A 26,825-nucleotide genomic window follows, 5' to 3' on the forward strand; every position below is an offset into this window, starting at 1 on the left:
CTCTAGAGAAATATTTGTCGAGTGACCAAATGACCCTCCTCCATCAGTGTATCCACGGACTAGGTGGCTCACAGATGACCATCCCAGGACACAGCTAGCCGCACAGCAGCTCCCTAGAGACTCAGTTCCATCCCGTGTCGGGGGCAGCAGTGCAAGTTGGGGTCCAGGCCACCAGCAGCCAGCAGCTCAGCCTTAGCAGAGGGCTCCACCTGTGCCAGGTGAAGTGCGAGGATGCGGGTTCAGGTGTCTGGTAACGCAGTCCCTTGTTCTGTCCCTAGGCCCTCGTCCCGCTCACCAGCTCCCTTGGGGACCGGAAGAGCCTCCACGTACCTGTAGCAGTTGTTGTGGAATTTGTTGTAAGAAGACAGAGTGATCAGGCCTCCCCACGCGGCAGATAAGGAGAAGAAAATCTGAGTGGCAGCGTCTTTCCACACCTGGGAGGCAAGAGAGGAGAAGATTCGAGGTCACTGGGGGAGGCTGGACCGGGAGAGGGGGGGTCTCCCACGACCCGTGCACATCATCCCCGGAGGAAAGACAGGCAGGACAAGATGACTTTGCCAGCAATATAAACAAGAAACAGACATCATTTTCGCTGGAAGCCAAAAAGGCAGTAAATTACTGGGGAGACTTTCACCCCGTTCTAGTCAAAGGAGAGGAACCCAGTACACTACACACGCTTCACGCTCACAAGTCCCGCCACGAGAAACTGAGCAGATGGCAGGGCCCTCTCTTTAGGGGAATACGCTCTCCAAAAACAATTTTCAACAGCAAAAACATTCATGGATACAAAATAAAAACCTTTTTAAACTGGCATTCCTACAGATTACAGCAACCTATTAAAAATCTGAATTCCATAGCCCTCATCTTAGTAAAGTGACCTCTGTGCCACAGCACAGGATCACAGGGCCACATCCGGCTGGAACCCGGCTGACAACACCTCCTGGTCCTCTCGGTGATTTCTCTTAATTGTCCTCACAAAATTCCAGAAGGCCACTCAAGAGTTTGAGCTAGGGATTTATGTGATTTGTATGATGGCCCTCCCATCATTTCTAGAAATTAAGTCCAGTTTTTAAAGTGTACTTAAAATATGCAAAAACAAAGTTCAAGTGTGCGCTGGCAAAGTCTGTGCCTATCCCAACATCCACTCTCCCATACTCCTTAGTAACAAGACTGTGGTTTTATGTAAAGGCATGAGCCCAGCCAAATGGCCCCCTCCCAGCATCAAGGGGCGGTGCAGCCAGGAGAGGATCATATGATTTCGTTTCTGGCCAATAATGTGAAAATCAGGTGTTATGGGAACTTCTGGGGTTTCTCCTCTTTTAGAGAGAGGCAGCATGCCTATCTCCACCCCTTCCCTCACCCCTTTGTGCTACCTGGAATGCTGATACGATGGCTGGAGCTCTGGCAGCTATATGAAAGCTATTCACTGAGAATAGTAGGACGGAAAGACAGGCACCTGGGACACTATGGTGCCATCAACCAGTGCTTGACTACCTACCACTAGGCTGCTTTCAAGCACGAGAGCGAAGTAAACTCGGCCGTGTTTAAGCTGCCATTATCTGAAGGTTTTCCACTAGGTGCTATCAAGCTCAATCCTAGGTATGTGTTCTTAACACACTCTGGAAAAGCAGATATTTCTCTAAGGTGAGAAAAGTCACTTCTCATTAAACAATCACCCCCTCATTTGGAGGTTTCAGAGTTGGGAATTTCAGAGTATGATGTGCCTGCACAGAGAAAGCGCGAGCGTGTGCTGGCCCTGTGTCAGTGCGCCAGCAAGACTCCAATGTGTCTGAGCCCTTTAAATTATAATCGCTTGTGGTTTGCCTAAGTGCTGTTATTTTCCAACCAGTAACACTCCTTTTCCAACACTACAGCTAGTAACAGATAAGAGGCAATGAGGTGGCCCAAAACTGTGAAGGGGATCTCATTTTTCATTTCCGCCTCCACTGCAACCCAGATGTGGGACGATCACTCCAGGAATCTGAAAAGCCCCAGCTGCCCGCTCTCATTAAAGATTTCCTGAGTGCACAGGGGTCCAAGCGCATCAGGGACTTGTAAAAGTGAACGGTGAGCTCCCTGGAGGGGAGGCCTGACCCCTTCTGCCAAACGGCGTCCCAACCCGGGACCATTCGCACATGCTGCCTGCCCACCGGCAAGTTAGAACTCGAATCCTGAGCTCACCGTGGCGTCGGTGAGCTTCTCCCACTTTGGCGTGATGAAGTACCAGATGCCAGCACCAGCTCCGGGCAAGGTCACCCCGCGGATGAGGAGGATGACCAGCACGACGTACGGAAACGTGGCCGTGAAGTACACCACCTGGAACGCGTCCGACAGAGGGCTGCGATGAGCGGGGCTGCAGGGTATGCCCGCACCGAAGGGGCGGAGACAGAGGGACCTGCCGCCTGGACCCAGCGCCTCACGGTGAGGACACCGGGTAGTTTTCCCCAAGCTCTGCTAGGGCTGGGGGCACAGGGAAGGCACTGGGGCCAGAGGTGAGTCAGAGAGAGCCAGAAATAAGTCTGTGAAGGGAACACTAAGGCTGGGGGGTGAGTCCGCCTGCAGTGCGGACGGCTGGAGAGAGCCCGCCCCGGCCAGCTGCTGAGGCGACAGCTCCCTGAGGACCCCTGGGAGGACAGCTGCCTGCCTCCCTCCTCCCTAACTCCTACCCCACCCTCTGCTGGAGGTCCCCAATTCCACCATTAGAGATTAATCCTTTTAGCTTAAGCCTTCCATCGTTGGTTATATAGACACCCCAGGTGAGGCAGCCCGAGGAGGTAAAAAGACCATGATCTTGGAATTTGACACATTTAGGTTCAGATGAAGTCACACCGCTGGCACGGAGTAGCTGTGAGACCCTGGACAAGCTCTGAAGCTCTGTGAACCTCAGTTTCTGCATCTGTAAACTGAGAATGATGGCACCTTTCTTAGAAAATGATCGTGAGGATCAAACTAATGCAGAGATAGCCCTAAGCATAGCGTCTGATCTATAGCAGACGGTCATTAAACGCAGTTAGTCTCAACAAGCATTCACTGAGGGCCCACTGTGAGCTGGGTGCTGTGCTAGGCATTGGATGCATAAAGATGCAGGGACCCAGGACCTTGAAGACCCCGTCACAAAGTCTGGGTAACAGGCTCAGCAATTACATACAGGACACCAGGACGTCCAGGGGAGGGCGCTGTGCCCAACCTGGGAGTTCACTGAAAGACTCATGGAGACGACACAGGAGCCAGGTCTTAGAGGCCAAGTGCAGCTTAAAGGAGGTGCAGCGAGGCGGGAAGGTGGAGGGAGAAGTGGGCCAGGCAGCGGTGCGAGGGCAAAGCTCTGATTGCTCACTATCGGGAGAGCATAAACTTGAGGCTAAGAGTGAATGGGGGGGCTGCAGCACAGGAGACCACGTCATGGGAGGTGTGGAAGGCCAGCCAAAGTACGCTCCTGGATTCTGGACGAGAGGGAGGGACCAGAGTCGAGAAACATTTGGGAAGTAACCTCAGCAGAACATGGGACTGTGGTTGGATGGGGATGAGTGGGAGGCACTTTCTTTCCTCACCCGGCAATCAGACCCTGGGAGAAGGATGGGCTTGGGACCAGGATGTGGCAGATGAGGAGGCAGAGCTCAGGCTCTACAGTCCCACGGGCCCAAGTTCAAACCCCAGCTCCATCACTGATGAGCTGGGCCTCCTGGGGAAGTGACTTGACCTTTCTGAGTCTCAGTGTCCACACCTGCAAAGTGGCAATACCAACAGCATATTCCCGATGGGGCTTGTTGGGAGAGTTCAGTGGAACAGTCCGTACAAAGTGGCACAGGCCTAGGGGCACCACTTCAGTCTTCCTAAGACGCACCAGTCCCAAATTTAATAACACTGACAACCCCCAGCTCACAAGTTGGTTTCATCCCAAAAGTACATTGGAATACACTTGGAAGGATGAGGTTAAGCGCCCACCCCGGCCGCCAAACCCTCTCTGATGCATGTGGAAGGTGTATACAGCTGGGCGAGCCACTCCGTTCACACTCGGAACACCTGCCCCAGGAGGGAGACAGAGACCCTGCCACACACAGGCTGCACAGCCCCCAGGACCTGGCCAGGGGCTCCTGCCTGGCAGCGACTGGCAGGCACTGGAATTTTAGAGGATGAGGACCAACTTCAGATGGGTTGGGAGAAGGTTAGGGTTGAGGTTAAGATATAACTCTTGGGGTCACTTCATTTATTGAAATAAATACACACATATACACACATATGTGCACATACTTTTAGAGCACCTAATGTATGCCAGGCACAGTTTGAAGCATCTGGGGTTTGTCAGTAAACAAGACAAAGACCCCTGCCCTCAAGTAGCTTACATTCAGCTAGGGAGATGGACAACCAACAGTAATCAGAATAGTATTCCCTGTAGCATCTCAGAAGGTGACGAGTGCACTGGAAAAGAGAAAAAGTAGATCAGGGTGGGGGCCGTGCGTGCCAGGAAGGACGGCTGGGAAGGCCCATGTTAGGATGGGCAGGTGGGGGGCCTTGTGGGGAAGTTGGCCGGGACTTAGAGGAAACTCAAGAGCCAACTGGACATCTGGGGGACATGCCAGACAGAGGGAACAGCTGGAGGAAAGGCCCAAGAAGGGAGTGTGCCTGACTTCTAGAAAGAGCCAGGAGGCCAGAATGGCCGGGTGAGGGGCCCACAGGTAGGAGGGGGGTGCAGATCCTGTGAGCCTGTGGGAAGCGGGTGCGACTGCAGGGACCTGGGCAGAGGGGCGCCATGATCTAGTGTTGGAACAGGGTCACCCTGTTGCTGTGTCGCGAGTGTCCCACAGGGGCGCAGGGGTGCAACAGGGCAGCAGGTCGGAGGCCACAGCTGCAACCCAGGCAAGGGACGGTGATGGCTCCAACTGGGTGTTTCAGTGGAGCCGGGAGAAACAGTTAGATACCAGATATTGAACAGCAAGAGCCAATCAAATTTCCTGACCGATTGACTGCAAGTGAGAGACAGAGAGGAGTCAAGGGCGGCGCCTAGGTTTTTGGCCTTGACAACGGGATGGTGGAGGTGCCATCAGCTGGAATGGGGCAGACTGTGGGCTAAGGAGAGAGGTGTCATTTCTTCCTCTAAACCCAGTTACTCGTCAAGGACAAACTCTCTCTGGCTACAGACCAGGGCGGGCTGGTCTTTTCTCTGCATTGCTCCCTCCACTGACCTGGGGCCTCTTCCCTGCCCGACAGGACAGCAGTCTCCCCTCCCCGCTTGCCCTGAAGAACTTGGACGGCTAGGGACTGAGGGGAGGGGCGGCTGCTCCCCCACCCCTGCCAGGCCTGCTTCCCTCCTTCCCCCGACGTGGGGAAGCCTCCCCTTCCACACACAGACATTGAGAAACCCAAAGGCACCTGACGTCTCAGGAGAAAACCGCCAGCCCAGGACGGCCCGGCCTGTCCTCCCAGCTGTGGGATGCGGCTGGGGGAGGAGATGCTACCACGGCAGGGCCCTGACCAGTCTGACCTCCACACCACCCAGACAGGAGAGGCAGGGTGACAACTGAGGAATATCCTTTTCACCCCTGACCATGCGGGGCTGGTGGGAAGGGAGGCCGGAAGGAGGTAAGGGAGGGGACGTGACCTAGAAGAAGGGCCGGCAGGAGGAAGCCCAACACCAGCCCCAGTCTGACGGGCTGGGACCACTGCTCCCACTCCATTGCTGGAGGCTGTTCAGACACGACTGTTTCTGGAGCTCCCTCTGCAGATCAGCTAATCACAGTCCCATTTTGCAGAGGAGGAAACTGAGGCTCAGGTTAAGCATCTCTCAAAGGGTTAATATCTCACTCAAGGTCTCCGGGCTCTAGTCAAGATCCAAACGTGAAGCTCTCTGCCTCAAAGCCTCTGTTCCTTCCTTTCATGCCCCTCTCTGGGCCACAGGATCAGATATATGGGAGACAGGCGGGGCCCAGACGAGGAGGGGGCAGGTGAGCACCCAGGGTGCAGGAGTTAAGGAGGCCCTCACTCTCAGGGGCCAACCTGCATTGCAGGAACCTGAGAGGGGGTGCCACCTTAAATTTCACACCCCAGGCATGTGCCTGCCTCCCCCAGGTCAGGCCCTGGTGTATGACATGATGCACTCACTTTGTAGATGGTGATCGTGGTGAACTCAAAGGGCCCACAGTTTGGTTTGTAAATCCTGGGGATGCCTCAGATGTGATCAGGTGTCCATGGTGCTGTGTGCACAGTGAGCTTCCCTGTGCAAAGGGGCTTCGGGACGCACCTGCGTCAGGACATACTGTTCGAGGAATTAACCTTGAGCAGTAGTGAATTACACTTGGCAGGAGTGACATGACTAGCTGATCTGAGCCTGCTGGCCTGACACCTGGCAGCATCCTCCTCCCAGCGGGAGCCCTGGGCAGGTGGGAGGGTGAGGCCCCACCAGCCTGCGCTGGCTAATGGGGTTAGCTGTGTGTTGCTGCCATAACTCTCAGGCAGAGCGGCTCCTGAGCTCAGAGGGGCTGCATCTGACCTTCAGGCTGCCTGCCCATCGCCCCTGCCTCTGGAATCCCAGCTCGAAGGGAGACTCAGGTTCATAGGAAGGAGCCGGCCGGTCTTGTCTCCCAGGGTCCTGAACAGAGGAATGGGCTTATCTGCCTGCAGGGAAAGGAGGACGTCTCTGGTGCCTAGAAATGACAGTGTCCATGGAATTTCCATCACAAAGGAGCCTGCCATCAGGAGGAGCCTCGGCCAGCGTGCGCTCACCTTGGCTTCGAAACAACGCTCCCCAGCTAATGTCTGCACACTCCAGGGCAGGGTAACAAATCGTGATTCGTTATTTCTGGTGGTGTTCCTCATTTTAAAAGAATTGATCATTGACCCCTAGTTGGAAACCTTTCTCAGCGAAGCAGAAAGATAAGTTAGCAGATCTCAAAGAAAAGCGTGGCTGCTCAGGGCTGCTCAAAAGTCCCCATTCCGGAAAGCCCATAAAATCTAGCACCAAGGATTGACTTCTAAATCAATGCAAAGAACTGGCCGTAAGACCGTCCGAGCAATCCCAGACTAATGAAGCTAGAAGGGATCTTAGAGAATATTTATTTTAACCCTGAAATTTGCAGCTGTGGGAAAGGAGACCCAGGTGCATCCTATGACTTGCCCAGCTGGCAATGACGGCTAATGATGGCAGAGATGGGGGAGGGGTGCCAGGGTCCTGATTGGCAGCAGGGAGACTTTTATGCCCCCAGTGCAAGTGATGACTCTGCCATTCTGCATTCCCATCCATTCCTAACAGCCCCTCCTCGGGAAAGGATGTCAGGTAGTGGAAAGAGTCTAGGCTTCAAAGGGAGACAGACCTGAGCTCAAATCCTACCACTGCCACTTAAAAGCTGTGCGAGCTCAATTTACTCTACCTGGATGAGCCCACCTTCTCTGGCTCTAAAATGGGAATAAATATGCTGACCTCGCAGGGGCCTGTGGAGACAGTGAACTAATGCGTGTGATATACTCAGCAATCTGAACCAAGGAGGTTCAACAAAGCCCTCTTTTTCTTCCCATTTCCCCACCAGAGACACTGCTTTCAAGATGCTGCAGTGGCACAATGCACACTCAATACATCAGGCATTTCATTACAAAATGAAAAAAGCCAGTGTAAATTAAGAACTGACCACATGCCAGGTATTGTGTGTGCATCATCTCACTGGATCCTTATAACAATTCTATCTGGTGGGTACTGTTATCCCCAATTTACAGATGAGGAAACCAAGGTTCCAGAGGTTAAATAGCTTGTCCAGAGTTATACAAGGAGAAAGTGATACGGGCAGGATTTGAACTCACATTGGTCTGGCTCTAGAGCCACCAGGCCACCCTTCCTCATGTCAGCAAAGAGGCCCTTTGCCACCCTCCTCACCTGTCACCTCTCCTCCTGTAGTCACACCTTCTAGCCCATCCTGCTGGAGACCTGCCTGGCCACTTCGATCCTGGCTGAGGCTGCCCTGTCTCCGTCTCTAGCAGTAAGTGAAGGTCCTGCCAGTGTGATTTTGTTTGAGTAATTCCTTGGCCACTCTTGCTAAGTGATCTCTTAGCTGGGTTCCAAGCCACCGAAGCGAGGAGTCCAGGGACCCTCAGGGCCCACACGGCATTGTTGTAAGGGTCGTGGCAACATTCCCCATCTGCTTGCAGCCTTAGAAAAGCAATCGATCCAGTCTTATAACACTCATTCAGAGCCAGCAGGCTCCTCAAGGGTCCCCTGCTCCCAGATCTCATTTTACAGAAGGGGAAACTGAGGTCAGAGAGGAAAATTGCCATTCCCCACCCCCCCGAGCTCATTCAGCAAGTGTTCAGACAAAATAACATTAGAGCTACAGGGTCTCAGACATCACCCGGTTCAAATGCATTCACTTTAGAAAGGAGGACTTCTGAAATAGCTAAGACAATTTGCTTTTCATTTGTTGGCAGAAAAACAAATAAAAGCTAAGAGCAAATCAGAAGCTCAGGCAGGTTTCGTGGCCCAAGTGGAGCTGTCCCTATTCAGCAAAGGCCAGACGTCCTGGAGGACTAGACCCCAGGTCGCCTCGCCCCCCCGTCTGGGTTTCTCTCCCCACCTCCTGTGACCTAGGCAGCACCCCCGGCCTCAGGTAACCCTGACAAACCCGCCAATCATTCAAGTCCCTGTGGTACCAGATTACGTGGAGGGCACCAGAAAGAGCCATTATGAGAAGTCACCTGTGAGCATGTCCATGTGCCCAGGGACTCTGCTCTCTGTGGCTAAAGGGTGCTGGGTCTGGGTGCCTGGTGGGGGTGTGAAGCATGCCTTGGAGGTGGAGGTGGCACAGACCCGCGCACCCTCGAGGCCTGATCCTTCCAAAATTGGTTGTTGGTGTGTAACCACAGTAAGCCCTGGCCTGGACAACCGGCCCAAACCCGACTCCACAACCTGTGGTCTCAGCGTCCACCATCGCACGCTCATCCCTCGGGCCTTAAAGATATTTTGGTTTTCATCCTGAAACATGCACGTGACTCTTAGGATAATTAAATACTATTGGTTGTCATCAAAGTGATTGGTTAGCCATTCAATGGCGTTTTTCAGTTTTTCTAAAGCAGCAGGAAGATGAGGGAAGACACTGTGGCCCTTACAACCAGGTCCATCCAGTGTGTCCTGGGGTTTCCTGGACTCCTTGCCGTCCACGGCTCAGAATTGAGCTTGGGGTGGGAGCTCCATCATCTCTGAAGGGCCAGCCAAGCAATCGCCAAGCAAGATCCCACCAGCAGGACCGTCACCCTTTACTGCTGTGGGTAAGTGGGGTAAAGAGTGTCGGGCTGGGGGTTGGAAGAAGGTCATCAAAGGCCGAGAACATGGTAGCCAGGAGTGAGGAGACAGAATCCGCTTTACAGTTATGATCTTTTTCCAGCTTCTTGGAAGGAGCAATAACTGACCTGGCAGCCAGACCAACAAGCAAAGAGCCAGCAGCATGAAGCATGGAGTTTAGGGAGAATGACTGAATTGCATCAGGGCCATCCCAGCTGCCGAGTGAAGTGGCAGCCCCACGGGGAAGGGAGGAAACAGTCACAGCAGCCCCACCCTCCCCAGGAGCTCATCTAACCCTAACACAGCCCTCAAAGAAAGGTGCCACCATCCCACTTCACAGACAGGAGTGACATCACTTGCCCGAGGCCCCACAGCCACTCAGGGCCGGGATCAGAATTACAACCCCGGCTCCTGACTCTGGTCTCAGAGCTCTTCCGCTGCCACAGGACACAGTCATCCCTGGCTGTCCCAGAGTTTCTCCCAGACAAATACAAGTCCTTACTTTTCCTGAAGTCTTGATGCCTTTTGCCAGGGATGCATACACGATCACCCAAGCCAGGAAGAGGCAGAAGGCCAGCGGCCACCTGATCTCCCCTGGATACTCTATCCCGGCAGAAATCTTCAGCACAAAGTACCTACAAGTCAGAAAGAGAGAGGAGGGAGGAAACGAAGGAGGAAGAGGAGGGAGGGAGGGAGTGGCCTTCCGCAGGCTTTAATCTCCGGCAGAGCCAGGAGCCAAACAACCCAGCACCCCGCCCTCCCCATGAGAGATGTGATCTGAGCAGGTGGCAAGGGGTTCGCTGGCCTGGGCTCCCACCCACAGCTGCCCGCAGACAGACCGACTGGATTTACCCAGTTCTTAATTATGCACTGGGAGACCACTGGCGGCCCTGGGCAGGCTTTGTACAAGACCACTTCAGCTCCAACGTCGGCCAGGGCTGCCCCAGGAGAAGAGCAACAAATCCAACAGCCTTGGAGGCTCCCGTACACCCTCCACTGCATCAGCAAGGTGGATGTCTTTATACAAACTCACAGCACCAACCGAAATGCTAAGCTGTCTGGGATGATTTTTGTGCGCTTCCGTATTGTTCCACTATTTTATGACAATGTTTTCCAGGATATGTGTGTAATTTTAAATTGAAAAAATCAATACAGAGTCATTATGCTAAATGACCAAAAATGCTGCCTCTGCATTTTAGTTCCAGTTGCGTTGGGCACGTCTCCAGGCTGAGGTGAGCTGAAACATCAAAGCAGAGCCGGCTGGGCCTTATTCAAGGACAGACCCCCGGGGTAAGAAGCAGGGGGTTGCTGGGGCCCTGTCGCAGCTGCTGACAGCCTATGTAGGTGCCGAGAAGTCACGGCCGACCTGGTGACCCTCGCGCCCCGGGCGGCAGCTTGTAGCCAACGGGCAGGCAGCCTCCCTCCTGGGACAGGAGGTGGTTACAGGGACACTGAGTCCCAACAGACTCAGACAATCCCCTTAACAATGCAGCAACTAAGTCCCACGTCCTGGAGGAGAGTGCTGTGTTTCTAGATTGGTGGCTTTCTGTGACCTGAACAAAGGACCAGCCAGAATCCAGACTCTCCAGGACTCTAGAAGTGACAGCCCAGAGGTTCTGACCTGCTGGGGGGAGAGAAGGCAGCAGCACAATCCTTTTCCAGCCAGCAGCGCTGTCCCCAGCCAGCTAGCGAGGGGCCACAGGAGAGGCTGTTGGCAGCACAGTCACCCTTGTCAAACAGGGCTAGCCACGCTCTGGGCTGGCAGAGCCCACTTCATCTCAACCTGGGCTCAAGAGCTGAGTAGGGACCAAGGGTGGCTGACCCGGGCTCCCAAACCTTAGGGACCATACTGCCCAACAACGAAAAGGACTTTCTCTGTGTCCCCGCCCCCAACAGGGTAAACCACTGAGTCAGCAACGCCACAGCACTTGGCATCTCCACTACCCATGCTTTAAGAAGGGATCTCAGACGGGTCCCAGGAAGCTCCTCACACCATTCCCTGGGACCTAAGACTGGTCCCAGAGGATGAGCAAAGACCATCAGAGGCCAGTTCACAAATCACTGCATGGTATACCTAATCGCGTGACTACGTGATCAGGTTTCCTCCCACCACCAGGCCAGACTCAGCTTCCCAGTGCTCAGGGTGAGTCAGCCCGCCGCCCTGCTCCCACGTTATCTTCAAAAGGGGTTATTTCGTCATTCAGCCTGACTCCCCTTTCTGTTCTCCAGGGACAGCCACACACCCTGTGAGTCTGCACAGGAGAGAAAGCTGGAATAGGAATTAACGGTAACCGGGAGGACTAAGGGGGTCTTAGTGAGCACTTCTCATTATCCAAGTAAAGGCCACAAACCGGGGGCCCACTCACGTATGCATTTAACTTGGCCCCAGTGTTTTATTTGAATTAGTTTGCAAACATTTAAAATGGGAGAGACACATAAAACTTCGAATTTTATTTCCAACTTCTCTTGTAAGACGGAAGCTCTAGCAGCATGGACCCCACCCCCCCCAAAGGCAAGGATGGGTTGGAGCTGGGCAGCAGCAGCCTACCTTACACGAGGCAGACCTCCTCTCCAGTCTGCCACAGTCCCCACCATTCTCTGTTGTCTCATTCATTTGTACTTCACTCATTTGCTGGCAAGCAAACCTCCCCACCAAGCCCCTGAGCACATCTGAGTTTATAACCCCCAACTTAAGGCTTAACTATCAAACATTCTTTATTTATCCTCTGTTGAACTCTGTCTACATTTACCTCCCCTAAGAAATAATTCCATAACCTTTTTTAATCTTCCTGTGGTGGCTGAGGGTTTCCTAGATCCCTGAACCTCAGTCCTGAATGTCTGGCAAAATGGATGTAGAAAGTACAAAACTAAGGCAAAACTGTTGGAAAAAAAAAAAAAGAAGAAGAAGAAGAAAACTTAGTTCTTTAAACTAAGCCATTGACCCTGACTTGTTTTCTTACTTTTTGCCTCTCTTCCCTTCTCAAGTGAGGAAGGAAAAAAAAAAAAACCCTAGTTAACTGAAGGTCTGCTTAGATCACCGTGGATGAAGGTTCTGCAACGTCCTTGTCATCGACGTCAGGGATTACAGCAGCACCAATTCTGTTCCCACCAGCACTCAGCCGGCTCTCCTCTCCAGACCCGCAAGGGTTCTGCTCTCAGAAACCACACCAGGGAACAAGTCTTCCTCCCTGATCACTAGAACAGGTAGGGAGGGCGCAGAGGGCGGCAGCCCATTCCTCGGGCCACCCACACTCCCAGTCTTCAAGCTGAATGTTCACTAATTCATTGGGTTTCTCTTAGAAAGTAAAAAGCAAACGAACATCTTACTTGAAATACTCTTCGCTCCCGCTGACAAACGTCTTGTTGGCCGGGCTGGTGAAGTTAACCAGCGTCAGGTTGGGGTAGGCGGCCATGCAGAAAGTCGAGTTCTTGATCTGTATTTTGGGATGGTCACTGATGACACAGGAGTCTGTTTCGGAGAAGACGGAATGGAAATACAGTGAAATCTGTACGGAAAATATACACAAATCTCCTCTCTAGCAATTTAAAAACAAAGGACAAAGATATTTGCCCAATATTGGAGAGTAACTTTGGGAAAGTGTTCACTGCTCAAAGCTAGACGGAGACGGACCGCAGATGGTGTGTTATCCACCTGGAGCCCAGTGCCGCCAGCAGCGCCGTGTGCTGACACTGTGGCTCTCAGTACGGCACACTCCCTGGGTGGTGGGAGCCATGCTGAGCACCTGAGATGCACTACCTCGGTTAATGCTCACAACAGCATTAGCTACCACGACCTCTGTTTTTAAAATGAGGAAAAAGGCTCAAAGGGGTCTTAAGTAACTCTCCCAAAATCACACAGCTAATGAGGAAGAGAATCAAGATTCAAACCCAGATCTTTATAACTCCGCAGAAAATAAATGGCTTGCAGAAATGAGTTTAATCAGACATAAGCAAACTTTCTGAAGGGCTATGGCCACAGAAGGCTCACCAATAACTTCACCGTGAACCCACTGCCTGGACCACAGAGGACATACCATAAGTACGCTAAGATGTGCGCCACATGCTTTCCACACACTCACATGGGTTAGAGGAGGCAGAAGCTGTGCCACGTGCTCGTGAGCCTGCGGCCGGACCTCAGACCATGGTTCTCAACTGGGGATGAACATGTCCCCCAGGGGACACTGGGAAATGTCTGGGGACATTTTATTGTCATATCTGGGGAGCAGGGTGCTCCTGGCATCTAGTGGGTACCAGGATGCTGCTAAATGTCCTACAATGCACAGGACAGCGCCCCCCAAAGAGATTTCTCCTGTCCAAAACGCCAGCAGCGCTGAGGTTGAGAAAGCCGCCTGAGGCTGGGACGGGGAGAGGAAACTAGCCCTGTGAGTCTTGGTGTCAGGCACTGTGCTGGACACTTTGACTGTTATCTCATGAAATCCTGGCAGGTGCACATTATTAGCCTCATTTCAAATCAGAAGAAGCTGAAGACTTTCTGACCATATTACAATGCCTCCCTGACAGCTTTAGAAATACTGATGACTCAACCAATATTTGAGAGTCCACCAAGACTAACAGCAAACAACACTATTTTCTAAAGGAGTGAAAAAAATAACAATAACAACAACTAACACTTATAGGGCGTTTACCGTGTACTCCACACGTACTTTAAAGCACCATAAGTGATTTACATGCATTAACTGATTTAAGCCTCACATCACTCCTATGAGGTAGGTATTGTTCTTATCTCCAGGTTGCAGATAAAGAAACAGGCACAGAGAAGTGCAGTTGCTTGCCAAGGTCACAGAGCAGAACCAGGAGGCAAACAGCCACTTTTTCTTTGCAGGCCATGCTCTGAACCACTCTAGTGTGAAGCAGAGAGCAGCGACCATAAACTCAAACACCTTCAGAAGCCAGGCTGGTGACACAAATGAGAAAGGCATAAAATGGAGGTAATAAGGAGTGGTGGCGACTGTGGCAAATCAGAGAGTGCTCCAGTCAATCTGTGCCATGCTTTTCCAGGTGTTCCAGCAATAGAGGCAGAAAATCTGAATATTTACACAAAATCTCTCCATTTTAAAATGTTGGAAATAAGGTCAAATTGTCTTTAAATATTGTGGACCCCAAAAAGGCACATGTGGCCTAGATTTGGTGCATGGACTCCCACTGTGTGGAATAGCAAAGTGGGTAAGACCATAGGTTCAGGAGGTCCCCTAGCTCTGAGAGTTCAGATGAGTTCCTCTATCTGTCCAAGCCTCTGTTTTCTGATAATAGTTGTATCTGGTTCACAAGGTTGTTGTGAGAACCAAATCGAGATCACAGACCAAAAAGACCTCATACAACGCCTAGCACACCAGACCCACTAAATTTTAGCTGTGACTCAATCATCATTGTTATACCTTTTCATGAGGTGAGCATCTCTAGTCCTCAGCATCATCTCCCACAATCCCATTTGCCAGCCATAAATTTCCTGCTGCCTCCCACACATGCCCCAGAATACCTCATAATATTAAATAAAAATTAAAACAAAAATTATAAGAATCACTTCTCTCTGATTAGTTCTTTAGATCAGGATTTTTCAACAGCATTTTGGACCAAATAATTCTCTGTGGTGGGGGGCTGTCCCGTGCATCGCAGGATATTTAGCAGCATCCCTGTCCTCTGCCCACTAGATGCCAGGCGCATCCACCCTCGAGTAGTAAGAACCAAAAATGTCTATAAACATTGCTAAATGGCTCCCACGATTGAGAACCACTGCTTATAGTTAGAGTCCTCAAAATACCTCATTATTCAATGTTATCTCTTTAGTGTAATTAAATAACAGAGAGTTTCAGCGGGATTCCGACCTAATAACTATCAAATATTTACCGAGGGAGCCCTTGCTTCCCCTCCCCCCCAGCAGCGACCTGAAGGAAGACAATTAAAGCACCACCCACATCCCTTTCTGTAAGTTAGAACAGAAGTGATTTCTTGCCCTCCTGCCAAAACGTGCATCCATCCCCTATCGCTGAAGAGATGCTAACACGCGTGTAAATGCCAAATCGCTTGCTTGCACAAAGGCGCTCAGGAAACAGGCGGGCCGCTTCCCCAGAGAGTGTCTCTGCGGTGTCTGGATCGCTGCTGTCGCCGCAGCGCAAGGTCACCCGTCCCTGCGGCTCGGCAGCCTCCAGCCTCCTGCAATATCCCCTCCCACCACTGGGCGGCAGAGGCGTGCTTCCAGCGCCCAGCGCCGCCAGGTCGGCCGGCGGACCGGGCAGAGAGCTGGGCGCCTGGCATCCCAGAACAAAGAGCAGCGATAAGGATCGTGCTCAACTGGAAGCTGTTCGAACGGGATTCGCTTTACTCGGGCAATTATTAATAAATGAAAGCACACGAAAGACGAGGGAGAAAAGAAATCATTTAATTAAAGTTCTAATGAAAATTAAGCCATTCCAGAAATAGAAATGGTATATTAGGTTGTTCCCATTTTAAACGACCCAGCTAGCTCCTAATCTCACAGAACAGCCGCTGGTCTCACTTGGCAGGGCATGGATTAGCCCTTCTCCATTTCAGACACCTGGAAGGTTGAGTCTCTCTACCGAAGACAGTCTCCATTACAACCTACATCCTAAAAACCGGCTGCAAGCTCAGCCTCCACCACGGACAGAGCCAGGGCTGCTTCCCGGGCTGGAGGGGTACCCCGCCCTGGCATCTCCCTGGGGAGGCAGGGCTCCCGGGCAGTAGGTCCCCAGCAATGCTGAGGCAGCTGTGGGATGAACACCGCCTTGCTCAGACAGAAGGTAAGAATGGCAGGCCATCTCTCCCCTCTCTCAGGTCCAGCTGCCTGCTCTCACAGGGAAGGGTGGCTACGGGGTTGTGACGAAGAGGGTGAGCCAGGAAGGTTATTTGTGGGACACTGCACTAGGAGAAGGAGTTTTCCTGTTTCCTAAACAAGCCTCTCTCAGAATGGCCAACTGGAGAGAGCCTGGGACATCCATTGTCTGGTCTCCTGTCTCATGCATCAGAACAATGGGGCTATAAGGCCACCTACGTCGCTGCATGTCAGACCACCATCCCTCTTCTAAGTCACAGGAGGACCCCAAAGAACCAATACTTCCGCAAGGGCTAGCCTGGCCCCAGGAATGGAGCCGCTCACATGCAGATAACACAGAGAAAAACAGATGGAGGGGCTGCACAAAGAGAGAATGGGGACTGACACCTTGCTTTTTAACAAACAAACAAACAAAAATGTAAAGCACTAGCTAAGAACGAGATAAGGTCTGCCCAGCCTGCCTATATGCTCCCAGGGAATAATCAGAGTGAAAAATGTCCATTGTCTCTGCTCGGAGCTTGCATAGCTTTCATGGTTTGTACCAGGCAACTCAGAGCTTAGCCATGTAATGTCTTCACTCTGCCTTTAGTGTTTCCTGGAGCCAGACTGGAAACTCCACAAAACCAGGGGCACCCCACTCACATGTCTTGCCTGGTCAATGGGCTCAGCTTGCTTCAAAAAATAATACACACACACACATATATGTATGTGTGTATACATATGCATATATATGTATATACTTGACTATAAAATAAATGCATGCCCATGATAGAAAGTGTAGGAAAGAATGGTCCTAAATCTGCTAGTTAACATTTTGTGTATCACCTTCCTGTGTGTTTTCTATCCATGCACATATGCTTAGTAAAAATAAAAGTATGCTATAAACCTGTATCCTGTTTTTACATTTAACATGATATGGTGAGGATTTCCCATGTTTTATGAGTATTCATCTTTTATGACTATGGAATACTTCATCTTACAGATGCACTATAATTTTCTTGAACCAGGGAATTATTCAATAATTACTGGAATTTCTGTCACACATTTAAGTGTTTCTAGTGTTTTCCAAGATTGTAAGTGTGGCTGCTATGAACACTCATGTCGAGTCCTCACCTGCATCTCTGATTTCCCCCTTGGGATCCCTCCCAGAACTGGAAGTACCAAATCAACTACTGGTCAGACAAGCTTTCTTTTTACTCCACAGGATCTCAGCTACTAACAGTTAGGGACCACGTGGATGGACATCACTCTGCCCAGACTGATGGAGTAGAACCTGCTGGACCAAGGGCTCTTTAGGAAGCCTGGATGAACAGAGAATTAGGGGCCATGAGACTCAGATCCCAACACTGGTTCTGCCCTGCGACTCACAGCCTGACATGTCCTCTCTCCAAGTCCACTTTCTCACCTGCAAGATGGTGATCATGTCGCCTGCCCCTTGGAACTCACAGGGCTCTTACTGGGAACAGCACAGACATCATTTACAAAGCTGCTTTGTAGATTGGGGAGTCTTTAGCATGGTGTTTAGGACCACGGCCTTGGAGGCAGGCAAACATGGGTTCAAATCCCAGGTCTACTACAGAGCTAGCTCTCTGACCTGGAGCTCTAGATTTCTCACCCATAAAATGGAAAAAATAGCAGAAGCCGTACATTGGCTGTTGTCCATCCTAACACTGGCAATTTGAGTAAAAGGGTTTAACCTGGTGCTTGGTGTGTAGCAAGTGATGCTCGCCATTATTATTAAGCGTTAGGATGCTGCACAAATATTAGTGGATGTTGTTCAAGAGGCGAATGGTGTTTCTGAACTACTATCCTTCCTGGAGGACAACTGTGGGACACTGGTCACCACGGCCCACATGGTCCCTGAGGCAAGTCCCCAGGGAAGCTTCCCGTGGAGCTGAATCAAGGTGACAGCCCTCCTCCAGCAGGCATGCCTTTGAAAAGTGCCTTCCCTCCCAGGCACAATCTGGAAAGGACAAGCAGGGCTCTGGGCTGACCTTGAAGTATTTCTCCATTATTCTGGACCCCACATCCCAGAAAATGCCCTTTGCCTAACAAGGCAACCATTTTGGGGAAAGCCATTCCGGCTGGTGACTGTTGGTTGTGAATCTGTGAACACCTCCAGCGTGGGATTCTCTCAGACAGCAGCCTTGCAGAGGTGGCCACTGGGCTGGCAGGGACTGCAGGGCAAAGAAGGTGGGCACTCCATTCCAAAAATGGTTAAGGGAAGCCTAACAAAGGCATGTGGGCAAACTCCAGCCTCATGGTTCCTACCTTGAGTGCCCCTGGGGAACTCTAAAAATACAGATTCCTAGGCTCCACCCCCAGATCTTCTGATGTCATTGGTCCAGGGTGGACCCTCGGTGACGTTTTGATTTGTTACTTCCCCGGGTGACTCTAATGTGGAGCAGCTTGGGCTGAGAACCGCTGCTCTAACCTGAGCCCACCAACATGGAGATTGTGGCGATGAGGACACTGGGGCCCCTAGAGGCTAAGGCACACTTGCTCTGGGTCATACCACTAGTGAGCCACACCCCTAGGAACCTCCACAGATCCCCACCCCTATTCCTGAGCACCTCCAGGTGCACAGGGTTTGAATTTGATGCGCACGTGTCTCTGGTTTTAGCTCTTCTTTAGTATTATTCAAAGCCTCTCCAGGTGAAGGTTGGTCACGGTGTGTCACACTCATGTATGTAAAAATACTCCAGTGTGAACTACTGCCTTTAGGGATGTGCATCTCTCTGGGGTATGGGAGGGAAGAACTCATCTTTCCCTCTTACACACTCAAAGGGTTAAATAATGTCGTCGTTCTGCAATGTGTAGGCTGTAAGGACAACAGAGCTGATGTGGGGGACCAACACTGAGAGCCAGTCATCCAGAGATCAAGGATTCTGACCTCAGCACAGATCCAGCTTCAGGAGAATAACGGATCTGCTGGGGGGCGGGGGGGGAAGAAACTACTTGCTCACTGGTGCCCACTAAAATGGCCAGAGCCTCCAAAGGTGATGGATACCAGCTCCTTCTATTTGTAGAGTTTTATACTTTCCCAACTACTGTCACATCCTCATTTCCTTCCTCCTTACATCAATCCTGACAGGTCGGTAGGATGAAGAATATTTACATTATTTCTATTATTCAAATGAGGAAACCAAGATCCAGAGAGAAGTTACCTGCCCCAGACACACGTACCGTCAGGGGCAGAGATGTCTTATAGACCAGAAAGCCGTGCTCACAGATCTGCCCGGCTCCTCCTCACATTCATTCTCCTGCCCTTGACCCAACAAGCTGACAGCTTTCTCCAAGTCCACAAGTCCCAAAGGCCTTCAAGTCTGAGACGGGTCTTCCTCCAGGAACGCTCCCTGACCGCCCAGGCAGATTCCACTCACCTCGGTACAGCACAGTGCACATTTCCATCAGAGGCCGTCCATTAAAGTGTCTGTTCTCACACTTACCTTGTGCGCTGAGCAGTATTTTCTGAAGTGTGGACCCAGGATATCACGCATCACTCTCCTGGACTCTAGGACCTCATTGCTTTTCAAATCGTACCGTGCGTGCAAGTCACCTGGGGACCTTGCTAAAATGCACATTTCCCAATCCCACCCAAATGTAATAAATCAGAGTATCTGGTGGGCCTGTAAATCCGCATTTTTAACAAACACTCCAGCTATTCATGAGCAAACAAAACTTCGATTACCCCTCCTCTGGGCCATGAGCTCCTTAAATGTTAGAATCAAGTAACTTTGGCATTTGTTTTAATCTCTGTGCCCCCAGCACCGAGCATAGGGCCTGGCAAACATAATCTGTGCTTAATTAATAATTACTGAATGAATGAATAGTACACCTAGTGTAGGTATATCCCAACTTACCTAGTAAGAGTTTGGTCTTGTCTTTGCATTCTGGCGTGTTCCAAGGGTTGTTGCAGGACCCCCAGGGCAGCACAGACACGAAGGAGGCAAATAGGTAGAAAAGTGTGTAGCAAATGATTACATTGTAGTAAATGGCGATGAGGACGGAGATGATCAGCATGGCGATGCCACAGCCTGTGGAAGCAAAGGTCCAGGGATTCAGTCCATCAAGCCCTATGGGGCTCTTACCGCTGGGCACAGGGCAGGGACCCAGGTCTTGGCTCGCTCTTATAGACGGAAACACAAAGAGTGGAGTGGACTCTGTCTACCAAGGACATTGAGGCATTCTGCCAGGACAGGAACAATGCCAGTGGTCTTCTTGGGACATTCTTCAGAGGGCCCCAGAGGTGGAATTGATCAAACAGAGGAGGGAGGAGTGATTCTACTGATCACAAGAGCAGGTCTTCCCCCCCAACCCCGGGGCCACCTGGGGCCAGAGAGGGCAGGGCAGGGCAGGGCTAAGGGGGCTGGGAGGCAGGGCCGACTCACCTTGTAGGGCTGGGATGGCCTTCCACACAGACACTGGCCCCTGGCTGGCAAACTGGCCCAGTGACACCTCTAAGAAGAAGATGGGCAACCCAGCCAGAGCCAGCATCATCAGGTAGGGGATGAGGAAAGCGCCTTGAAAGAGAAAGATCAGGACGTGAGAGCCCGGGAGGCCACAGCCACTCAGGCCCACCTTCCCCCTCAATGGGAGCTGCCTCCCTCTCCTTTCCAGGAAGCTTTTGAGATTCCAGGTCAACCATGGGTGCCTGGGATGTTTACGAGGCCTCCTCTAAAAAGGGCAGGAGTACCCCGCAACCACACTCCTTTTTTCCATTCCCCACCAGATGGTTCACTAGGCATTGCGTGCTGGTTGGGTTTTATTCTTTTCTTTTTCTTATTCTGGTAATTCAATGCCCCAAAGGTAAGCCCTTCCAGCGTTCAACAAATCCATGCCTTTGAGTCACTACTGCAGTCAGATTTGGTGAAAGCTCATCAGCACTTCCACCCTCCAATGACCTAACTTCTGCTAAGATAGACTGCAGGACACCCCCCCAAATCCCCCCACCTCCACAATAATCCAAGTCACCCCCACACCTTCTGCCAACCAGGGTGGGGCCTGCACTGCCTGACAGGAGGCCAGGATATCCGTCTCCCCACCACCTCTGCCATCTCACACACCTCAACTCCCTTCTCCATCTTTCTCAACTCACATGCTTCCTCCTCTGAGAAGCCTCCCTTCTCTGTCCTCCCACAGTACCTTCCCCAGGCACTGAGCACCTGACAATATTTATGCAGTGTCTTATCCAGACTCTGAGCCCCATAAGGTTCTTGACCCTTTATCTCTTTATCCCCCAGAACCGGCAGCCTATAGGACAATAGTAGCTGGTAGATCTCCACAGACTTGCTGAGGGTTCTCTGGGCTCTTTCCCTTCAAGGATTCTTTGAGGGTGTTTGGTAGGGCCTTAGGGAATGGCCAAGGTCTTTGAAAAGGTTTGGCCCAGGAAGCCCTGTGGCATGGGTGGGACCCAGTTCAGATAGTAGAGATGCCGAAGCCCAGAACACCGTGCCTATCTTCCCTTCTTCCATTCTTTCTGCTCGGCCTTCTCCCAACTTCCTGTCCCAAGGAAGGGCATCTCCTGCCCCGGGAAGGGAGGAAGGGGGCGCAGAGGGAGGCAGGGAGGGGAGGGGACAGTGCTCTCCAGGCGATGAAGGCTCAGCAGCGGCCCTGGGATGCTGAGGAGTAAAACAGGGGTTCTGCTTTGTCATCTTCTGACAGGGCTTTCGAGAAAGACGTGGTTTGAGCCATCCTTCTCTTCTGCTCCTGGGAGGTAGGAGGAGAGCTCTCCACCCCGCGCGGAGGGCTGCGGGTCCGGAGCCGCAGTGCGGAAAAGGCGGCCTCACCGTCCCCGCGCCTGGCTCGGCGCAGCCGGAACCGCACGGCGCGCACGCAGCCCCGCGCTTCGCGGATCCTGGGCCTGCAAAGGGCTGGCACTTGCGCCCGCCAAACTCCCTCCCCACTGCGGTCTTGTGTACCCACCTCCTTCCTCTCACTAGAAGCCTTATTATAGCACCTCCTGCTTCCTGCACCCTGCTCTGCGGACTCCCTGCGGAAAACCAAGCGGAAACCCAGCTGGGGTGCCTCTATTTGTGTACCCAGCACACGTTCTTCTGTTTCCAGGGCACGTCTGATTGCAAACGCTCTGCGGTCCTCATAAGTACTTGTCAACGTGCCCTAATTTGGAATTGAGGGGAGGAAGGGTCACATATTTTTCCGTTTTAATCATCGAGTGGTGCAACATCTGTTCGTCCCCGTGCACCAAATTCCACGTGGAGCAGACCCAAGGCAAACACACAAACACACACACCTGCACACACACACAACCTTAAGCTGCCTAACGTGATGGAGTGAGGGATGCATTTCTAGTCTCTTGGTCCTGTTGAGAAGCTGTGGGAGGAAGCCTTAGGTGAAATTCCAATTCCTAGAGGGCGACCCTCAGTTAGCCAACGTCGGGGCGAGCAGCCGGCCCCTCAGCCCTCAGTGTCAGGTGGTCAAGCAAAGGGATCTTGAGTGTGTCGGGTACAGAAGAGGTACAATGGGTCCGAGAGGCCAGGCAGCCAGCGCAGGCTTAACTGGTGTCCTCCCCATTTCAAAAACGGGTTTCCTTCAAAAAGCAGCTTCTTCCACCCAGTTAGGACAAATGAAACGAAAACTGTTTTTGCTAAAGTCAAAATACTCCCCGTTTGTGCACAAGAGGATGTATGCGTGTGGGGACTTCTGGGAGGTTTTCAGAGCACAACCCCCAGCCCCTCTCCACCCGCACCGCTTGGTTCCCCGCATCCTGCATTCTGCGCCACCCAGAGCCCGTTCCCACGGTCTCCTAGGCAGGTTCGCATTTCCAGGTTATAATCTTAAAGCGCCCTTAATTCGGCGTCCAGGACCGCACAGCTACGGACTCTGAAATCGTTGAGGTGCGCGGAGTGCACCTGCTGCCTGAATACTTGTTGGCTAAATTAGAGTCCGACCTTTCCCGTGTCAATGCCCACTTGGCTCAGAACCCAGCCCCCAAGCTGGGCCGGCGGGGGATCATGAGGGCCCGCCCCTCTCCTGAGCTCCATCTCGCGATAAAAGCCCCCTGGATCTAGCGCCAAACGGTCCCAGTCGCTCCTGTGCTCTGGGTCCGCACCATGCCCACGGAGGATGGGGCTGGAGTGTGAGCAGGCTGTCCCGAGCCTCTTCTGTTCGCGCGGTCCTGGGCCTCTGGGTTCCCCCCCAACCCGCCAGCGCCCGCCCCACCGCGCCGCAGGCGGAAAGAGCGGAAAAGCCATACCTCCCCCGTTCTGGAAGGCCAGGTAGGGAAACCTCCAGACATTGCCCAGCCCCACTGCGTACCCCACCATGGACAGGATGAAGTCCAGTTTGCTGGACCAGTTCCCTCGGGCCTTATTCTCATCCCCTTGCTCGTCCTCCTGGGGGCGGAAAAGCACATTGTCGGATAACAGCCCCTGGTTGGTCGCAAGCCGACCCCGTTCCGCCCCTCCCCCCTGCTGAGGGTCCTTCCCAGCAAGCAGGCCCCCACTTTTCAACCGAGGATGCATCGGCAAGCAGGACCCCAATTCTGAAGAGAGGATGCATCTACAAGCAGGGCCCTCACCCCCTCAACCCTGCCCTGAGAGTGGTTCAGCAAGCAGGCTCCCAGTTCTGATCTGAAGATCCATCTTAGACCCCTGAACGCTTCTTTCCCAAACCCTGCGGTCAGGGCACACCAGCAAGCAGCTCTTCCCAACCTTGAAACTGTCAGTTAATTGCAAGCAGGTCCCTCCATCCCCAACCCCTGACCAAGAGTTCATTTGGCAAGCAGGCCCCCAATATCATGCCTAGAGTCCCCAGCAAGCAGGTCTCTAACCAACCCCTTCCTCCCCCAAACCCTCAATGCCCCCTCCCTCAGCCCTTTCTCCCTCTGGAGTCTGTGCTAAGGCCAGAGAGAGCTGCAATGCCTGAAGCCAGCCGGAGGCCCTGCCTCACTTTCTCGGCCAAAGCCTTCAGCCAGAACCTGCCTGGTGGCTAATTGAAGGGGACACCTTTCAGCACTGGAGCAAAAAAATATGGACAGGAGGGAGATGTGGGGTGAAACAGAGGGAGAAGGGAGAAAACAGATATGGTAAGAGACAGGACATCTAAAACCTTGAGTTCTGGTCTAAACTTTACTACTAACCAGGTAGACAACCCCAGGCAAGCCACCTGCTCTCTCTGATTCTCTGTATCCCCATCTGTAAAATGAGGGGCTTGGAATGACTAGCCCCTGAGGCACACTCCAGCTCCAGCGGTCTATGGATCTTTGGGGCTCCCCTCTTCAAGCTCACATTAAGATGCTTTCTGGGGCAGTACCTGGTTCTGGGGTGCCTCACTGCTAAGCAGAAAAAGCTGGGGATGAAGCCATCTCAAATAAACTCAGAAAATGTTCAGGACACCTGGACACCACACAAAGCTTCCAGGGACCGAAGCCACTGCATAGCTTCCACCTCCTCAGTCACCCTCCATCTGCCATTTGAGCAACCTGCCATGTCCCACACTGTTCCACAGGCCACAGAGGATAAAGAAGCTGCTGTCAGGATGGGGAGGAAGTCTTGTGAGGCAGACGAAGGAGGAGCCAAGGTGGGTGTCAGAAAGGCAAGAATCAGAGAGATGGGCAGAGCTGAATGTAGGCAAATGCAGGGTTGGAGCTACACTGAGCATCTTTAAAATCTCCCTGCACTTGTCTTGCACACATACCACCTCCAGCCCCACCCCAACCCTCCAATTCTTCCAGGGCTAGAAAGGGTGGGAGTTCCTGCTCCTCCTGCCGCAGTGCGGAGGTTAAGCGAGGCACTGGAACACGTTTTCTTCCTCTACCTGGAGTCACACTGGGGCACATGCTGTCACAGGCAGTTAACACACACAGCCAAGCGCTCTAGAAGCGGATCCCAAAAGCAGGGGCGAGTGGGAAAGCCTAAATTTTTGTACATTTCTAGCTATTCTAATAGCTGAGCTCCTGCTGTGTGTGCCTATGGATAAGTGTGTGTGTGTGCATGCACACACGTGTACAAGCACTAGAGGGACTAAGTACAGAAGGGCCATGTAAACCCCAGAACCCCAGATCTCACAGGGGCGGATGGTCTGGTTCAGGTGCCGACCACTGGATACTGCCTAGCCTTGAGCCTGGGGGAGGAGGAGAGAGCAGAAAGGCAGACAGTGGGAAGGGAAGAGCTGAAGCAGGTGGACAGGATGGAGGAAAGAAAAGATTGGTGGAAGGAGGGAGACAGGAGGGAAATGGAGAAGACAAAGCCTATGTGGGAGAGGAGCCACCTGTAATAGTCCCCTCATCCCTAGCCCAGGTTTGGGGTTGGCTCTGTGGATCTTTTATGCCTCTGGTTGAGTGTAAAGGATCAGCTGCATGGGTGGATCCAGGTCTGTGGGCCTGAAGCCTGTACAGTTGAGAGAGGCCCTCTTTAAGAAAAACAAAAAAACAAAACGGACAAAATCACGATGAAAAAATTAGATACCAGCCAGGCAAAAGATTGCCCTGAGGCTGAAGCTTCTGTAGTGGCCTCGTGTAAACCACCTCTCAGCAAGTGAGTTTTCAAGTGATAAGTGGTAACTCCCAGTGCAAAGGCTACAGGACTTAAATTATTTCCCCCAGGCTTTTGTCTATATTTTCTTTTCCTTTTTAAAATTAAAACAATGGTTTTTTGGGAAAAAAGAGACCCATTCATTGGCAAGAGGGGGAGTCGTGTCTGCATAAAGAGGTAGGAATCTACCTGCCTCAACTGTTTTAAGGAGTTTGCGCCCCGATTTCCGATACCACCGAGGCTGGGAAGGAGCAGGTAGCCGCAGCTCCTGAGGTCGCGATCCCTCTGGCAGGGTCACTGCAGCCCTCGCGCCCTGAACTGGCGACCCCAGCGCAGTGCGAGCTTCCGAAGCCCCAAAGCTGCCCCCAGCATCCATCACCTGGCAACTGCCAACCGGTCTCCCCATCAGCACACGTGCACCCGCCAGGGCCCCGCTCGCCTCCGTGCGGCTGGGGAGCAGGAGGCGGCGCGGGCCGAGCGCGACCTGCTTACCTGGGCGGCAGCGGCAGCCACGCTGCCCGGGAGCACGGACGTGATTCCATCTGTGCCCAGCACCACAGTGCTCTGGCTCATATTCACCCAGCCCACGGCCGGGGTATTGTTCCGCTCCAGGGTGCCCTTGCCCACACTCACGTTCGCATCCCCCTCCGGGCCGCGCAGGGCCGGAATCTTACAATGCAGCGCGTTGCCGGGCCCGGCGCCCCCAGGAGGGGCGGCCTGAGCGCCGTGCGCCTCGCTCAAGTCCCGCAGAGCCGCGGAGGCCGCGGGCACCCTCGGGCCACTGAGTTTGCAAGCCCCCACTCCCGGCCGCTCAGCCTCGCAGGCTCGCGCGTCCGGGGACTGGAAAGTTTGGGCACCGGTGGAAGCCGACCTGGGCACACGCGGCGGCGGCGCGGCGGCGGGGAGCTCCTGCTCTGGGCTCGTCCTGGGCGCGCACCGACCATCGTGGTGGCCTGGCGCCACCGCCGCCTCCAGGCTGTTGGCTGGTTGTTTATTCATTTCCTTGGGAGTCCCGCAATCCTGCGAACACAACGTGAAGTTCGTGCAAAAAAATAAAATCACAGCAGCTTTAAAAATACCTTATCTACATATAGAGACGTTCACAACTCAGGTCCAGACACAATATCCAGGGAACAAATTGGAATCTGGATTTTTTTCCTTCTCCAAGAAAAACTGCAATCACTGTTTCTCAGTTTGTCCGTCTCTTCAACAACGAGATGACATAAAGAAGCTAACATTCTCCTCCCTGATGGAGGTAAACTAAGAG

The 26,825-nt window shown here is 52.6% G+C and overlaps 1 protein-coding gene across 1 annotated transcript in view; it reads right to left on the reverse strand.

Moving 5' to 3' along the window:
* Nucleotides 1-26,560, reverse strand: part of SLC6A5 (solute carrier family 6 member 5) — a 49,727-nt gene extending 23,167 nt beyond the window's left edge. The window contains exons 1-8 of the mRNA XM_046637810.1: nucleotides 26,051-26,560; nucleotides 23,281-23,419; nucleotides 20,456-20,587; nucleotides 19,928-20,101; nucleotides 12,584-12,725; nucleotides 9,759-9,891; nucleotides 2,182-2,316; nucleotides 331-434 (exon numbers count right to left, since the gene is read on the reverse strand). Of these exons, the coding sequence (XP_046493766.1) occupies nucleotides 331-434; nucleotides 2,182-2,316; nucleotides 9,759-9,891; nucleotides 12,584-12,725; nucleotides 19,928-20,101; nucleotides 20,456-20,587; nucleotides 23,281-23,419; nucleotides 26,051-26,557 (1,466 nt within the window). The 5' untranslated portion in view covers nucleotides 26,558-26,560. The remainder of the gene's footprint in view (nucleotides 1-330; nucleotides 435-2,181; nucleotides 2,317-9,758; nucleotides 9,892-12,583; nucleotides 12,726-19,927; nucleotides 20,102-20,455; nucleotides 20,588-23,280; nucleotides 23,420-26,050) is intronic.
* Nucleotides 26,561-26,825: the final 265 nt, after the last annotated feature.

Source organism: Equus quagga, chromosome 14 (assembly GCF_021613505.1).
Source record: "Equus quagga isolate Etosha38 chromosome 14, UCLA_HA_Equagga_1.0, whole genome shotgun sequence".
Lineage (NCBI taxonomy): Eukaryota > Metazoa > Chordata > Mammalia > Perissodactyla > Equidae > Equus > Equus quagga.